We start from the raw sequence: 18306 nt of genomic DNA on the forward strand, positions 1-18306 counted from the left end.
AGTTAAGTACCAACTTTCTCTGAGTGTCCACATGCTTAGGGAATGCAGTTGGACCCAGACCAAGGAGCAATTACTGAATGCCTACTGACACTCAGGGATCAAAGTGCTGGGATGCTGCAGTCTAACCTCAAGAGAACCCTGCCCATGGCAGGCACCAGGATCTCAGTTTTGCAGCCAAAGACACTGATGCTGCAAAGGGTTTGGGAGGCATTCAGAATCCGCAAGACTCCTCATCCTATACCCAGAAATCATTTTCTGATGGATTAGGGCATACATTTGCAAGGCAAAACTTTACGATTTTTAAAAGATAATATTGAACATTTTACTTCAGGTATTGTTCTTCCCACCAACTGTAAAACAAAGATTCACAAATTCACCCATGTTAAAATTAAGATCTTCTGTTCATCAAAAGATACTATAAAAGAGGGGGGAGAAAAGATACCAAACTAGGGGAAGATGTTTGCAAAACGTATTACTGACAAAGATCTAGTACTCAGACTCTCTAAAGAACCCTTGCAGGGCCAGCCCTGTGGCCTAATGGTTAAGTTCAAGAGCTCTGCTTTTGCAACTGAGGTTTGGTTCCCACGTGCGGACCTACACCACTTGTCAGCAGCCACCCACATACAAAATAGAGGAAGACTGGAAACAGATGTCAGCTCTGGGCAAATCTTCCTCAGCAAAAACAAAAACAAAAACAAAAACCCCTGCAAACCAATTTAAAAAACATAAACAAACTAAAAGAAAAATGAGCAAAGTCAGGAACAGGCATTTCAAAGAAGGACAATGAATAAACACAGGAAGACGTCCAGCCTTGTTAATTTGCACTTTCCTGATAACTAAAGCCACAACCACATTTTCTATCGATCAAGATTGGCAAAATATAAGAAACTCATTAATGCCAATGTTGCTGAAACTGTGGTCCAACATTTTGGGATGTGGGAAGGTAAACTGATGCAACTCTTTTTGAAAATAATTTGGCATTATGGCATCCACAATGGTCCAGTAATTCCACTCCTGAGCACTTACTGAGACACATGCACACAGGTCTCAGATGCATGCATGCACGCACGAGAAGGCTAATAGCAACAGGCTTGTTCACCATGCCTCTTCATCCTCCCCCTCCCAATAAAACCAAATCTAATGACCTAAATGTCCAATACAAGAACGAAAAAACTATGATACAGTAACACTTTGGTGAAAATGAATGAGCTATAGCTACCACAACATGGATGAATCTTAAATGAGGAAGTGGCAGAAGTGTGCAAACGGTATGCTGCATTGATATGAAGCTCAGAAACAACAAACTAAGCAATGTATTGGTTAGAAGTACACGCAACTGAGACAAAAGTGAAAAAGGATGGTGACCTCTAATTTCAGCATGGGCAAGGAAATGAGACAGGCAAAGGAGCACACTCATGAGCAGAGGCAACTGAGCTGGTGATGCCAAGTCTCCTCAAGCTGGGAGATAGAAATTAGAATCATTCCAATTTAAAGGGGCAAACCACCACATCCTTGATCCTGTAGGACTGACTCTATAGCATCTCCTGAGAAATCAGAGGACCTCAGAGAGGGTAGGAGCAATCCTCTCTGCTGTGCCTGACTCTTGTTACTAAGAGAAGAGTTCCTTGGTCCCAAACATAAGCTCTTCACAACCTTGAGGCAGGCAGGGTGCTTTTGTTACCCCATTTTACTGATAGGGAAACAGAAGCTCAGAGGTTATGCTGCCTGTCCCAGATCACTGGCCATTTCTCCAAATGCCAGTGAATGTCCATTTTCAGCTTCATTACCACCAGTCACAGCACATCTGCTCACCTCCCGAGGTAGTACATTCCATTTTCAGCACACTCTAATGGCCAGCATAAAACACACCAGAGATATAGAGAACTTCAGCTAAGCATGAAATGAAACACTGAGTCACCAACTCATTCCCTTCCCAGGACAAGAGAATGACAATGGCAGTTTAATAGTAAGAAGAGTGGGGGCCGGCCCGGTGGCGCAGCGGTTAAGTTCGCACGTTCCGCTTCTCGGCGGCCCGGGGTTCGCTGGTTCGGATCCCGGGTGCGGACATGGCACTGCTTGGCAGCCATGCTGTGGTAGGCGTCCCACGTATAAACTAGAGGAAGATGGGCACGGATGTTAGCTCAGAGCCAGGCTTCCTCAGCAAAAAGAGGAGGACTGGCAGTAGTTAGCTGAGGGCTAATCTTCCTCCAAAAAAAAAAAAAAAAAAAAAAATAGTAAGAAGAGTGACATCGAAGTTATGGCTGGTTTCAAAACCCATGAAGTACAGTCTACATTAAGATTCCCGATTAATCACGTCCTCACCCCCCGCCCTCAACCAGAAGCTGTTCAGCAAAAAGTACAGTGAGTGAGATGGGTTCTGAAACACATCTTTAGCCTCAGGTATGCATGCATGCCTATGAGTAAAAAATGGAGAGGGAGAATGTGGATTGGAACCCTCACCCCAAGATCTCAACACTGTATTACCTAAAAAGATCAATTAAGATACAATTAGAATAAAAGTTTACAAAAGGTAAGTCCCATGATACAGACTTAAAAGTTCAACCTCTTGACAACACCATGCATCCAGGTCTGCGCACATGGCCACTTTCTAAGTGGTGAGTCACATGACAAGACTCTTTAGGGCAAAATACGCTCCCAGAACACTGGGAAAACATTATTTATCCTGCAACCGCTGCTCAACGTGAAGATCGAACAGGAGGAAGGGATAAGAGTAAAAGGGGAAACGACTTAACTTCTGCTAGATTAAAAAGGAATTTGTGCTATACTCAGAAAGGTAGTAAGAAGTGTTGACAAGGATGTGGGGCAAGTGGAACCCTCATACATTGCTGACGCAAGTGTAAAAAGGGGCAGCAACTTTGGAAGAGTCCAGCAGTTCCTTGAAAGCTTAAACTCAGTTACCATACGATGCAGAAATACCACCCCTAGGTATATACCCAAGAGAAAGGAAGATAGGTCCATATGAAAACTTGCCTGTGAACATTTACAGCAGCGTTATTCATAAGAGCCAAAAATTAGAAACTGAATTTTCCATGAACTGAAGAATGGATGATCCCATTTATAAGGATGTGACCAGATTTTCTGAAAATGGAAAAAGAGAAATCTAAGTTGCTTCCTTTTGGGGGGGCAAACTGTCTAGCATGGCAATCATTTATCCTGAGTCTCTGTGCTTCCCTTTCAAGGACAGACGTTTGGTACTCAAGAATCACTGAGAAAGAGAATGAAGCAATTCACGTTGTTCAGGGCAAAGTCACACAATACTGAGTGCAGGGAGAGGCGGAGCCTGCCAAGACTGGTGGTGGAGGCACCTCTCACCTCTGCTACATCTGCTCATGAGTTGGTAAGGGTCCTCTCACTTAAAAGACATCAAAACTTAAGCTGCTCTGGTCATTTTAAGGCACTGCATAAAGAAATGTTAAATTACAGTGATTCTGCAAGCCTTTTCATGGTTAGACTTGGTGAAATAAAGACACAAGTCAAGCTACTTGCGGTGTAAAATGTTAGTGAGTTGGGTTGAGAAGCCAGGGCCGTGGGGTAACTGACAGGATGAGACCCTGGGAAGCCAGGAAGAAGTGGAGTCCAATCCATTTTTAACCAGTCGTTTATTTTCTTTTAGGCTTCCCTGAAAGACACCCGGCTGGACACTGTGGTGCCACTGCTTGTCAACTTTCCACAGCTGCCCAATAAAAACCCCCCAACCTCCAATCAGTTTCAGCATGCAAACAAGACATGCGAAATGTGTAGCACCTGGCAGCCTTCTGTGCCCATGTTCTAAATTGTAACTCGTATCAAAAAGTAGGCAAGCGGCTCTACTTGAACACCCATGTTCACTGCAGCATTGTTCACAATAGCCAAGAGGTGGAAGCAACCTAAACGTCCATCAATAGATGAATGGATAAAGAAAATATGGTATATAAGTACAGTGGAGTATTATTCAGCCTTAAAAAAGGAAATCCTGCCATATGTGACAACATGGATGAACCTGGAGAACTGTTATAATACTAAGTGAAATAAGCCAGTCACAAAAAGACACATACTGCATGATTCCACACTCTGAGGTACCTAAAACAGTCAAACTCAGAAAGAGAAAGCAGAATGTGGTTGCCAGATGCTGAGGGGAAGGGGAAAAGAGTTGTCCAATGGATATAGTTTCAGTTTTGCAATGTGAAAAACTTCTAGAGATGTTACACAAGAATGTGCATATAGTTAATGATACTGTACGCTTAAAAATGTTAAGATGGGGGCCAGCCCAGTGGCACAGTGATTAAGTTTGTACGTTCTGCTTCAGCAGTTGAGGGTTCACTGGTTCAGACCCCAGGCAGACCTATGCACCGCTTATTGAGCCATGCCATGGCAGGCGTCCCACATATAAAATAGAGGAAGATGGGCACGGATGTTAGCTCAGGGCCAGTCCTCCTCAGCCAAAGAAAAGGGAGGAGGATTGGTGGAGGACGTTAGCTCAAGGCTAATCTTCCTCAAAAAAAGAAAAAAAAAAAAAAAAAAGGTAAAATTTTATGCTGTTTCCTACCAGAAGAAAAAGCAGGCAGATGGCTTGAGCACGGAGTCCTCAACTCTAAAATGGAGATAAGACCCTCGAAGGGCTAGTCTCTAAGGGTCAAACGAGATGTAAGAGAAAGTAATTAATCAATAACCACTCATTATTTATCAGGTTATTAGTAAATGTTATGATTTGGTATTGATTTTGAAAATACTCCTGTTTCATGAGCCTGTAATCATGGAGTAAAACCCAATAGCCGGTCAGGTCTGGTCTGCAGACCACTAGCAGGAGCTCTGCAGGCAGGCTCTGTCCACCTTGCTCACTTGACTCACTCCAGGTGGACCTACCACTGACACCTTCTAGAACCACAGTTCAGCCTTCAGTCCCTTTCTCCAACCTTCGTTCACATTCTACACACAAAAACGGGCCAGATGGGCCAGGCCTGCTTCCAAAACAAGGGGAGGAAGATGTATGGAATGAATGAAATGAAAGATGTCAAGATAAAGCAAATTCCAAAGAGAGGTGGGGAACTTTCTAGGCTATAAAAACAGAGGAGCAGAGACTAGCGAACAGGATCTAGGTAACTGGAGCTCACTCCAGGACAGAGAGTTTTCAAAGAAAAAACCCTTCCCCAATGAAGGTGAATTCTCCACCTGAGTTCTTAGCCTACAGGGCCTGGGACCTTGTTGGGACTCCATTTCCAACATCCTATGAGAGGGGGTGGGGGAGACTTAACCATCTCCACAAACGAGCATTCAGTCACTGACTATCTCCTCATCCTAAATGTGGGCCCTAGGCCCCTCCTCTTCGCTCTCTCCATGTCCCCAAGGGAGACCTTACCCATCTCCTGGCAATGCCCAAAACCCTGAGCCCCTCAAGTCTGGCCTAGACCCACCGCTGCATTCCAGAACTGCACATCCACTTGCCTACAGGGCAATGTCAACCAGGAAGCCTGACAAGCACCAAGGGAAGTGAGCCCATCGTCTCTAAAACCTGTTAAAGCCAGCATGATGCGGGTCTTCCAGCTGCCACGTGGGGGTAGTGGCTACCATGCTGGGTAACTCAGAAACCGAACATTTCCATCACTGCAGAAAGTTCCACTGGACAGCACCGCTTTAGAAATTGGGTAGGTCACTGTAAAATAAGATCCAGGTGCCTGCTCCGTGGCCGAGTGGTTAAGTTTGCACACACTGCTTCAGCGGCCCAGGGTTTCCCAGATTGAATCCTGGGTGCGGACATGGCACTGCTCATCAAGTCATGCTGAGGGGGCATCCCACATGCCACAACTAGAAGGACCCACAACTAAAAAACACACAACTATGTACCAGGGGGCTTTGGAGAAAAAAAAGAAAAAAAAATTAAAATCTTGGCGGGGGGAAAATCCAAGCTGAACCCTGAAAGATGGGGGGAGTCTAGAAGTAGCAAAGAGTCAAAGACATGGAAAAGGACAGCGGTCTATCTTGGAAGCTGGGAGCCTAGAGTACAAGAGAATGAGGGGTGCGGTTTTAGAGCAGCAAGAGAATTATGCTGCAATAAATCCAGTATATTTTGATCATGCATTTTCCAACTAGATTGTTAGTCCAGTTTTGCATGGAGCTTGTTTAACCACTTCTATCATTTTCTCTTGACTGGATCTTTCTCACAGCTACTCAGCCAAACTCTTACTCAATGAGATCATTTGTCATTTTACAAAGTCAAAGAACAGTTTGAAAGTAAAATGAAAATCTGTTCCTTCGGGGCACACTTGTTAAACGAATTACTAGGTTGCCAGAACTAGGTCGCTGCCCCCCCCCGGGGGGGTGGGGATCCTTGGGACAGCCGCCCCCCCCCCCCCCCCCCCCCCCCCCCACCTCAGGTCATGTTTTAACCGTATATGGCGCGGAGACATGGGAAATCCCTTTATTCACCACTGAATCCTCACCGCACACGCAGAATATAGCATAGAATCTGATTACCTAGTGACTCCTGCACACACTCTCTGGCGGAATCACCCAACTTATCATGCTTGCTTTGGGCAGGAAATTCTCTTCAAATAAGAGTCCCTAAGTAGGAAATAAGAACCCATGAACTGGAACTCAATTCCACCCTACAATAAGCAGCGCTTTGAGACTGAGGCTCACCATAATCCTAAGAGATGAGCCAGTTCACAAGCCTGATTTAATAAGCCTGGGGTGCCTGGGTTAAAGATGATGCTTACCCCAGCTTACCAACTCCCCCAAACTCCCTCTTCTGTGTGCACAGACTTTCACTGGAGTTTCAAGGAAAAAAATGTAGGTGAGGGGCCAGCCCCGTGGCCAAGTGGTTAAGTTCGCGTGCTCCGCTTCAGTGGCCCAGGGTTTCACCAGTTCGGATCCTGGGTACGGACACGGCACGGCTCATCGGGCCACGCTGGGGTGGCGTCCCACATGCCACAACTAGAAGGACCCACAACTAGAATACACAACTATGTGCCGGGGTGGGGGCGGTTTGGGGGAAAAAAAAAATCTTAAAAAAAAAAAAAAAATGTAGGTGAAACCAAATCAAGGCAGCTTGATGCTCTAGTGGAAACCTTTTCCAGGTGAGGTTTAATTGCACTTGTGTTAATTTCTTCATTAGACTCCTCAGGAGGGTGGCACTATATTTAATGACCAGATGCCTGGATGAAAAGATCTGCCCAGCCAGAGTAATAGCCCTCTTCTCACCATTCCCCGCTCTGGTGAGTGCCTCCAAGGGACAGGTGCTTGCTCGCATAACTGTCCAGGTCTCCATCCAGGCCTCAGCTAACCTCACAGATGGGCCAGGCTAAACGCCAGCTCCTTTCCTATGCTCGCAGCTGGAAGATGCTCTTCTCCTTCACGGAATGGGTGGTCTGTACCTCTTGGAGAGCACTTCTGAGGTCTACTTTGTGCTCATATGTACCATCCCAACCACCTGAGAGTGGATTCCCCCCTTCCACAGCTTGTAGAACAGAAGTCAAGTGCACGTGGGCTCTAGAGCAAGGCCTCTACCACTCAAAGTGACTGAGCTCTCTGGGCATCAGCTTCCTTATCAGCAAAAGGGAGAGAATTCCAGTAGCCAGTTAGCAAGGCTGTTTTTCTGAGGACTTAAGGAATACCTAGGGCTTCATAAATCCAGCCCCTGGTACACAACAATCAATCAAATATTCACCAAAACAGAGTGACGACGAATGTATGCCCAAGCTCCCAGTCTGGGGAGGGGAACACAGTGGGGAAGATGTGACTCATGTTGCACCTCCATGCATTAAGGCTGACCGACAGAGTGATTCATGTTTGACGTCACCCTTTCACAATAGGCAAGCAGGAAGTAATAGAGAAGAAAAAACGGGTGATGTCCAGTGTCCATTCAGAAAAGGTAATTCCAACCTTTACAGGCAAGTCTATTTACAGGCAACTATTTGCTAAAAGCCTTGAACCTTTTCAGAGAGTCAAGGATCAAAGATAAGCACTGCCTCAAGGCAAACAATGGGGTCCTGAAGGCAAGCAGAAAGAGCCACAGGCCAGGGCAGGTAACCAACTCTCACAAGTGCAAAGGAAGGATGCTCACATGGGTTCCCAGAGCAAACAGGCCCAGAGATGTCCTGAGAGAACACACAGAGGACTGGCAAGCTAAACTGTAGGCTGCACGTGCCTCAACTCAAAAGGGCTCCAACACTGGTAATTTAAAACTGCATTCCTGGGATTACAAAGATTTGTGAATTATCATCTTGAAACAGGTGAAGATGAAGGTGGTGTTATTTCCAGACAGCTAATCTGTCAGCTCAATGGTCTCTTAGTGTCAAAAGGAAAACAAATAAAGACACATACACACAACTTTGTAACTTAGCAGCTTTTTATAACTGAAAGCACTTCAGAGCCAGTGAATCTTTAATGAAAACAACCTCATATGGATGGTACCACCTCTTAACAAAACTCTTTCATGTACACAGTCTTGTCTGTTTCTCTTAATTACAGAACAGAAAGGGGAAACTGCTCAAGTAACAAAAGTCATGCCTGTATAGTAAGATTGTAATTCAACAGAGCAGAGCAATGGGATTAATGAAAGCCAACAACAGTAAATGAATGGGGGAAATATCCATAGCACATACAAATTTAATCCTCAAACTTCAGAAATCAGGGAGGAGCAAAGGAGGTTTTAATATGCACTATTCTTAGAAGTAACAGTTCTCTCCCATCCTCTGACAACTCTGCCCCAATTACAGCAGTATGAATTATTCAAGTTTATGGTATTGTATTTCCTACTCCTTCCATCAGACAGAGATTTGGTGTGGTAGAGTGGCAACATGCACACTGCCTGGTGTAGTGAGTTCATATTCCTAAACATAAGCGTGTTGTGCTGTACTTTCCCATCCTACAAGTTCTGTCTCCCTCAGCCTGCAGATTCAAGTGCATGTGTGAACAAATGTCCAGCAGTAGAGAGCAGGCGCTAAGCCACATAAGGGGACCACAGCCATAAATCTTTCTAATTCCACCCACACCCAACACAACCAAATGATCAGGCTGGCTAGCAGCCCACTGGGTTACCTTCTGCAACAAAGTCTCATGGCCAACTCCAAACCCTGGAGACAATTTTATGAACAGCAGCAGCTTCAGTGAAGAGTCCCAGAACAACAACCTTCCTTCATCTTCAGCCTCTGCAATAGGCCCATTCTGGAACATTCTGACATTCCTCATCCCCAAGAAAGAGAATAAGCTGAAAAAGATGGAGGGGACACAGGGGCCCTGGGCAGGTTTGCACCAGTGCTCACACAGGTTACTTGATGGCTCTGTAAAAACCTCTGGAGGACTTTCAGAAGGACAAACCAAAACAGGCGCTCCATGATGTTTCTGTCATAAATTTGTAAATGTCTGCAAAAGCAGGATCCATGCAAAGACTAAAGTCTTCAAAACCATCAAGAGCCTTCTAATTAACATAATAAAAAATTTCTCATTCTCCAAGAAATTCTTCTTAGACAGACTTTAGAGTTCTGAGAAGCGCCTCCACCCCTAAGAAATTGTTCAATGTCCACGCATAGGAATTTTTCTGGAAAAAGGATCCATAGCATTCATCACATTCTCAAAGGGACCTCCGACTTCCCCTCAAGTTAAGAACCTATGCTCTAGTGAGAGGCAGGGCTGGTCTCATCCTCGGCCAGTGGCCCCTCAATTATTCTGAGCCCCTTAAAGGACTAAATAAATTCAACAGTGAGAACTACAGGAAAATGGTTACTCTAGTAGTGCGTAACACTTGTTTTTGATTATGGAGATCTGAGTAGGCTTTCAGTAATACTAAAGGAATGCCAAGCAGCAGACTTTACAAGAACTTACATATAGAAACAGCTTAGCGAATGGCAAAACTACAACTATAGTTTTCGCAAGCATGGAAGTCAGATAAATCCAGTCTATTGAAATGTTCTTGATTATGATTTCACTCATGCATTTATCTACCTGGTCTCTTACCGGAGTCTTTCCCTGCACTTCCTCAATAGTCTAAGCCCATCTCACCACCGTGCTTCCTGAGGCCTGTTTTTCTGGCCAAAGTGGGCCCTGTCAATGGTGGCCTGAGTTCTCTCACCCACCCAAGAGATTTCTGAGACTTGGCTTGACTCCTCCCAGAGTCCCCACAGCAGCTCCCTCCATATCTGGAACCTGGTAAGACAAATCATATCATTCATTTGATCCTCTACCAAAGGACTTGGAATACATACATCCTTATCCATCTTTACTACACTTTTCTTGAATACCTCATTCTAAGCTGATTTCAACTATTTCTGGTTTACGACCTAGTATGGAAAACTAGCTGTCCTTTGAGCTATCCAAAATTTCTTGCTTCGAGTGAGGAGGTACACACCACTTCTATGTCAACAAAAGTATCCCATCTAGCATGCCTCACAATGATGAGCAAGATGCTGCTGGAGCTACTACTTGGGGTGAGCAAGTGGAGGGCAGAGATAGGCTAAGGCGCCATGTTTGAAGAGAGGTGGTTCAGCATTCCCAGTCTGTACAAGGTCAGGGATGGGCAATGATTCAAGCCAGAGTCTTCTGCCATCAGAGTGCTACTGGGGAAGACTCACTCTTGACCTTGAGGTCAGGAAATGAGAGACAGAGAACAAGCTCTGATGTCCCTGTTTGAGCCCCTGTATTCAGCTGTGCCAGAGGCATACTCCAGACTTCCTGTCACATCAGTCAACAAATTCCCTTTTGTACTAACTAGTTTTATGTTTGTCGTTTATACCAGAGAGCCCTAACCAATACAGCCATTTCCTAAAAGAACATACGTCTTAACTAAAAAGTTGGGAGGACAATACCTGAGAATAAAGGACAAGTAGCTTGCCTTACACACAAAACACTCTTTATATACTTCCTGTTTTGCCTGTTGCAAACTACTGACATCCTTCGCCACTACATGTTTCCTCAACCTTCCCACCCCCAGCCCCCCAACAAAGCTTCTAGCAAGCACTGGGCACAAGGAAGAAAAGAAACGAAAAACCAATGCAGTTTACCTGCTACTAGAAAGCATATCCAGACAGTCACCCTTGGGCAAATGAGGAAGAAACAGATTGCAAAACGGCCAAAAAAAAAAAAAAAAAAAAGTGATCAAGGTACCCACAGTTACCACTGAGTGCTATCTAAAACAATGTTATTTCATTGTTCTGACATGACCCGCAGTAAGAAATACATTGTATCACAGATACAACAACACAGAAAATCAAAGCAAAGGTTTTATGAAATAGTCTTGAATGTGTGACACCTTTTGACAGTGCCCTTTTTTCCCTTAAACGACTGTAACCTACTAAACTCATTTCATTACCCATAGTTTGAAAAACACAGAATTAAAATAAAAATTACTTTCTCTTAAAATCTAAATTCTGTGGGGCTGGTCCCGTGGTCGAGTGGTTAAGTTCGCGTGCTCCACTGCAGGCGGCCTGGTGTTTCGTTGGTTCATATCCTGGGCGCGGACATGGCACTGCTCATCAAACCACGCTGAGGCAGCGTCCCACATGCCACAACTAGAAGGACCCACAACAAAGAATATACAACTATGTACTGGGGGGCTTTGGGGAGAAAAAGGAAAAAAATAAAATAAAACTTAAAAAAAAAAAAAGTCTAAATTCTAGTCAAAGTTCTTTGGACCCAAACCTGTTACCCCATTTCACATTCGAGAAACTGAGGCTTAGGAGAATACTCGAGTGGTCCAAGACACAGGGGAGGCTTGGTGTTCCCTCTGCAGCCCAGTTCTCTCACACACACATTACACTGGCAGGTGCCACACTCCCTGTAGTTCTCCCGTTTCAACCCTCACAGTAACAGTCTGCTCCCACGAAATATATACACTTCCTGAACATAGTGGAAAATGTTTGAAATGTAAATCCCCCAAATTTATCTCTCTTCCTTTTCTCTCACACAAAACAAAACAATCTCAAAAGCTAGTTGTCTGCAGGCACGTAAGTGTTACTGCTTAGGGCAGGACAACTGCGGACATTAAACACACACGAAGACACAGGAATTACTAATTCCTGTTTCTGGAATTTGCATAATACCAAGCCCAACATCTCTCCCCTGGCACTGCTTCCACCGTGTGAACAAATACAGAGTTCCAGCCTTAAATAGACACCAAGATGAGGAAGGTGACCACAAGCAAAGTGGGGCCTGCACAGCTCTTCTTGGAGCCCTTTAGGCAAAGCAAACACTCTCCCCTGTACCAATCCAAACACAATACACATCAGAGGCTCCCCCTTCCTCCTCCAAACTGAATACAATACAGAAAAAGGCCCTCCATCTTTTGCCCACCCTTTAACGCTTAAGCATGCAGACTCCATTTTACAAATAAGGAAACTGAGGTTTAGGGAGATTATGTAACTTGCCTGAGGTCAAGGCCAGAAGGGGGTGGGGCTGGGACTGAACCCTGACAGTGGACTCCGTGGTTCTCCCTCTCCAGTAACACAGCTCCACCCAAGCCCAACCAACCCTGCTCGCCACAGCCCAAAGTCCTAGAACTTCTTACACTGGGCAGAGCAGGCCTAACACTTGTCAAGGAAAAGATTGCAGAATAGCCTATACCTAGGGTGACCTAAAAACAGTATTTGTACGTCACAGATCACAAAGAAGAAATGGCATATTCATTCAAGTACTCTTAATTTGCCATTACATGCTCAGATTTGACCAATTTCTTAAAGAAAAATATCCTCCAATTGGGTTTAACACAAACAAGAGGCATTCCACATGGAACTGGATCCTGATGGCCCCTGGTAATGATGACCGGCACTGACTGTTTCTTCTGGTCAAAAGGCCCAAAGTCCATCAGCAAGACCTCAGCCTCCCAGCCAAGAACTCCACTTTCTTAGCCCATCCACGGAGGCCCTGACTTTAGACACAAACCTTCCTGGAGGCCAGAGTCCTTTCACCAGCCCAGATGTCAACACAATTCACATTAGGGGTGAAGGAGGCAGGGAAGGTATGGAAAGATACTGTGCTTCCGCTCTGGAAAAACTTGAGTCCACCAGCAACTTCCAGTGTCCTGGCCAGTGTCTTTGTTCAGAAAACCAGGTTTCAACGAAATGGGTAAGTCACATTTTAAGCCTGAGGATACACTGGGCCGCCTTTCCCTGCTGGCTCATTTCCCCAAACTCTGCAGCCAATATCCCAGGGTAGGTGCTGCATTTCCACTAATCCTATTATCACCACTTTTAATTTCATTATCCAATAAAAACAAATCCTCACTTAAAATAACCCCAACCCCCACTTTAAATCACCTCCTCCACTGGTCTCCACTCACAGCTCACGTGGAGGAAGACACAATATAGAAAGGATTCATGGTTTCCAAGCATGTCAGCTGGTGCTCCCTGCTAGCCCTCAGCAGCTCTGCTCTCCTATCTAGTTACCTCTTTCCCATCTATTCTTCACCCTGGGCAATGACAGCAAGTAAGCAGCTAACCCTGAGAGGACACCACCACATTTTATCCCGAGCTGAAAGACAGGGCAAGGCAAGTTGGGGGAAAGCTGAGTGACAGGCTGAAGGTCACACAGCAGGCAGCAGGGCCAGGATTCAAAACGATGTCTAACAGTGCAGCACTGGTGGTATAAGTCTTTGAAGCAGGCAGGCAAAAATGAGACAAGACTGGATACCAAGAGGCTGTTCAAGCCCTCCCCAGTCACACGCCCCATATCATTCAGATAACAGGGCTCCTATCACAGGGCCAGGAATTGCAAGACTTGATTTCGGGAAACAAAGTCCAACTCTGAGCAGGAGAGAGCAGAAAGGTCAAAGAGCAAGATCTCAAGATACTTCTGCTTCTCTGAAGCCCTCAGAACACACTCAAGACAATGTTTTGTTTTCACACAATTGATATTTGTGGGAAAAAAATGTTAAGAAGCTCAGCATTATAAATAAGACATCATCAAGCTGTGACTGGAGAAATGGAAATTCATGGAACTTTTCCAGAAAACTAATTTGTATCAAGTTTTCAAAAATGCCCGCCCTTTGGTGGAGAGATTCCCTTTCAGGATACGAAAAAACAGAAAACTTGAAAATTGTATCCAAAAATAGTAGAATTAAATTATGGTACATTCCTCTGGTAGATTAGGTAACCATTTAACATACAGCATTTTGGAAATGTTCACAATGTAGTATGTTTTGAAAATTTAAGCATTCAATCCGATTTTGTTACTCATGTAGAAAAACACTACAACAAAAATGAGATTAAAAGATAATTTTTAACATTTAAAGTTGTCTTATTCTGTATTTTACAAATTCTTTAACAGGACCATGCACCACTTTTGTTTAAAGAAAGAAACCCTTACAACCTTACTTTCAAGTGATGTGGACCAACCAGTGCTACTCCCCTTCAGGGCTAGGTCAAGGATGGGACAGATGGCTGCTGTGCCCAACTCTGACACTGGAATCACTCCTCATCTATTACTTTAGAATGGAATACATTCCATGATTTATGCTGGGACGTGTGGATACAGTTTAATCAAGTTTAACCAGCTGTAGCCTGTTTAGACCAGAAAAAAATTAAGTCTTTTAAAAATCATCCTTTACAACAATAGTAGCACAAGTTTGGGGTGCATCTTCCTGTCTTCTGTGCCTTACCAGCATTTCAAACTGTTCTCCAAGAACGTACAATTTTAAAAAACCAAATGGGGATAAAACCACGCAGACTGTACTACATGTCCACATGCTGACATCCTTGCACTTCCATTTCCTCATTCTTTTAAATGGCTACACCACATTCCATTAAGCTTTTCTTTTAACATCCCTGTTAACGTACTAGAAAATCAATGGAGTTAAAAAGTCATTGTGCATTCTCAAGTCATTAATTACCCTGACCCATCAATTCCACTCCTAGGTATCTACCCAGAAGAGATTAATACATATGTCTGCACAAAATCTCATACATAATGTTCATAGCAGCACCATTCACAATAGCCAAAAAGTGGACACAACCCAAATATCCACCAACTGATGAATGGATAAATAAAATGTGGCATATACATATAATGGACTATCATTCAGTCATAAAAAGGACTGAAGCACTGATTTATACTACAGCACAAACCTTGAAAACATACCAAGTGAAAACAGCTAGGCACAAAAAATTATATATTGTATAATTCCTAAGTATCCAGAATAGACAAATTTATAGAAACACAGAGTAGATCAGTGGTTGCCAGGGGTTTGGGGGGGATGGAGAATGACTGAGAATGGATAAGAGTTTCCTTTTGAAGGAATGAAAATGTTCTAAAATTGTTAGTGGTGATGGTTGCACAACTCTAAATATACTAAAAACCACTGAACTGTACACGTTAAACTGGTGAACTGTATCATATGTGAGTCTTAAAGTTGTTATAAAAAAACTGAAAACAAGAAAATGTTTGACAGGATTTTACAATAGTGTATGCTCAAATTATACATAATTCATATTCAATAAATGGAGACGAATACATTCATAATGAATACACATACCAAAAAAAAGTTACCGTGCAAATATCTTTTTGTCTTCCCTTCTACAGAGTAAGAGCTCAGGAACTAACTGTCGAGATGGATTGGCCAATCACATACACATGAAATCAGAATATTTAAAAAATTACTCCAAGTTAAAAAAAATTTTTTAAAGATCAAGTTTTTATTGATAACATGAGATTCACGGTAAGAAATGCCATCCATACATATTTATTACCCACTTCATCTCCCTCTTAAAATACTTTTCCCAGGTCAGAGTTGAACCACAGCCCAAACCCACTCACCACATTTCAAACTGCTAAGTGGGAAAGGTATAGCAGACAGTGCACAGAAGCAGCTGCATGCCATGCTGCTTGGCCTATTAAGTTTACTGCAATTTCTAGGGATCTTAACATTATCTTAGTTAAAATTCACATTTCCTGTCCTGTAAGTCATTACTGACTAATTACGTCCACTGTTACTGATGATTTATTAATTTAGAAGGAATTATTTGCATTTGGCATCATGGACATGTCAATTCTTGCCAATTATCTCTCGCAGTTTATTCACTCAAAGAATATTTCAGGTGCTCTTTCTTCTACGCGCTGAAGATATACGAGAATAAAAATAGGCAAAGCCAAGCAAACCAAACCCTGCCCTCATAGCACTTACATTCTATAAAAAAAAATAATTTAAAGCAATTTTATTTTTACAAACTCATGTCTTATAAATTAAATGAAATGTCAGCATCAACAAGGAATTCTCCATCGTTCTCATCTTGCAAATGTCCAGTCTTTTCTAAACCCTAAAAATCACCAAGATTTATGAAACATTAGTAGCAGTTTCCAATCACAACCTTTTCTTTCCTTTTTATAGATTTGCCAGGAACACAAAGGCAAACACGGTCTACTTTACAAGTTTATTCAAAATCAGAAAATTGAAGCACTCTTCATAGACACAATCATAACAGATGATGACAGTGGGCTGTCAGAAGATTTAACAGCCCAGAGTCTTCAAATCTTTGAGGTACCAAATGGTTTTTGCCTTAAATTAAAAAAAGAAGAAAATAGACTCCAATATCCCTCCAGAATCTGTAAATCTCAAATCATCCAATAAGCTGAATTGTGTAACACAAAAATATTGCACCCCCCCCCCAAAAGCAAAAGTGCAATTTAGTACAAAGATCACAACAACTGGCTCAGAAAGGCAACTTTCGGAAACAAAGTCTAAATTCCTTTAAACAATTCAATAATTTACTGGAAATTTTACAAAGTGGCCAATGATTCCCTTGCAATTCTTTAGATAATTTTTTTCTTGTTCATTATCATCCAACCTAGGGAAACTAGCCATTTCGGCACCCCCAAAACAGCCAACCTGTCCTTAAAATGCAGCCACTTTCGTGTTCTTTCACCTGTAGGCAAAGTTCCTTCAGCAATTCGGCTGGGGTTGAATTCTAGCAAGATACACACAGGTAGGCTCATCTCCTTCTAGTTAAGACCAACTAAAACCATCTTAAGAAACTAATTTACTCTACAGCTTGAGCCCTTAGGCATTACGCTCCCTGCCAAAGTAAGAGATATGGTGGATAACAGGGGAGAAATCTATTTTGTTTTAGATCAGGCTTTTCCTTCTCGATTTGGTCAATGCAAATCATCTGAAAGGTTTATCCTCCTCAGGTTGAAGATTTTGGGGGAGGGGAGAAGGAGTTGGTTATCTACAATGCCTGGGTGGAAAAATAATCCCTATCCAAATTAAAGCGAAAGGAGTGTTTTATTAAATTATTGGCAAGGTCATAAAAACAGATGGTGCCATCCAAAACCTTCTTGAAACTGAAAACACATTCATAAGTCCTGTTGAGTATCGTCTTCTTTGCAACTTCCAAGGACTACAAATTCCAAGGACTGACAATTTAAGGAACTTGACAGCCCCATTCATAAAAATCTCCCGACCATTATCACAGCACCGAAGAGCCAGTAGCTCAGAGGTACACTGAGACTTGATTTCTGTAAACACGGACAGGTAGAGCCCTCTCGAAAGTAAGCAAAGACACTTCAATCCTCACGAGGCAGAGACTCCAAGACGCCACTTCTTGCATCCCACACACACACGAAAGTGGACCCAAGGACCAACGCCACAAATCCCACCAGATTGCATGAAACATTAGACGAGAAAACAAGCAACACTTCAAAAAACAATGCGTGGTCTGGAGTAAAAGAGAGACTAGCCACTCAGCAAAGCACATGACTCACCCACCGGCCTGAACGCAAGTATTTACACTGTCCAGCACACCACAGCGGGATTTCCCAGCTTCACGCGGGCCCTGCCCCGGCGGCATCTCGGCTGAGCACAGTGGGGCTATTTCTGTTTTTCTGTTGTTTGGGGGTCATTTTATTTCGCTGAATCACAACTCCCGCACATCCCCAGGCCAAACCACCGCTGCGCACCACACCGCCGACCGACGAGGCCCCGGCGAGGCCGCCTGCGAGCGCCGACCGAGCACAACAAAGCGCCGGCGAGGGGCTGCCGGCCCGCGCCGCTCCCAGGGGCCCGTCCCGGGCGGCGAGCAGCGCAGCGCTGCCTCCGCGGGGCCGGCCAGGGAGACGAGGAACTGGGCGGGAGCGCGCGGCCGGCCGGCCGGGAACACCAGGCGCCGGCGGGCGCACCAGGCAGGCCCCCAGCAGCGCCGCGCCCCGGCCTGTGCCGCCAGGGCCAGGAGGGGCAGCGCCAGCGGCCGGCACGCCGCGCCCGACTTACCGGCCCCGCGCGGCCGCTTCCTCCTCCTCCTCCTCCTCTCTTGACAAAATGGCGGCGGCAGGAAGTGCCGGGCGACTCGGCCCGCCCCCCGCCCGCCCCCGGCCGCCCGCTGCCGCCGC

General features: G+C 44.3%; 1 protein-coding gene across 2 annotated transcripts in view; it reads right to left on the reverse strand.

The window, feature by feature from the left end:
- BRD4 (bromodomain containing 4) overlaps window positions 1-17902 on the reverse strand; it is an 82585-nt gene extending 64683 nt beyond the window's left edge. The window contains exon 1 of one of the 2 annotated variants that reach the window (XM_046671510.1): window positions 17683-17902. In XM_046671510.1, the coding sequence (XP_046527466.1) occupies window positions 17683-17768 (86 nt within the window). In that variant the 5' untranslated portion in view covers window positions 17769-17902. The remainder of the gene's footprint in view (window positions 1-17682) is intronic. The other variant, XM_046671511.1, reaches the window with a different exon arrangement.
- Between the last annotated feature and the right edge of the window lie 404 nt (window positions 17903-18306).

Source organism: Equus quagga, chromosome 9 (assembly GCF_021613505.1).
Source record: "Equus quagga isolate Etosha38 chromosome 9, UCLA_HA_Equagga_1.0, whole genome shotgun sequence".
NCBI classification, from domain to species: domain Eukaryota; kingdom Metazoa; phylum Chordata; class Mammalia; order Perissodactyla; family Equidae; genus Equus; species Equus quagga.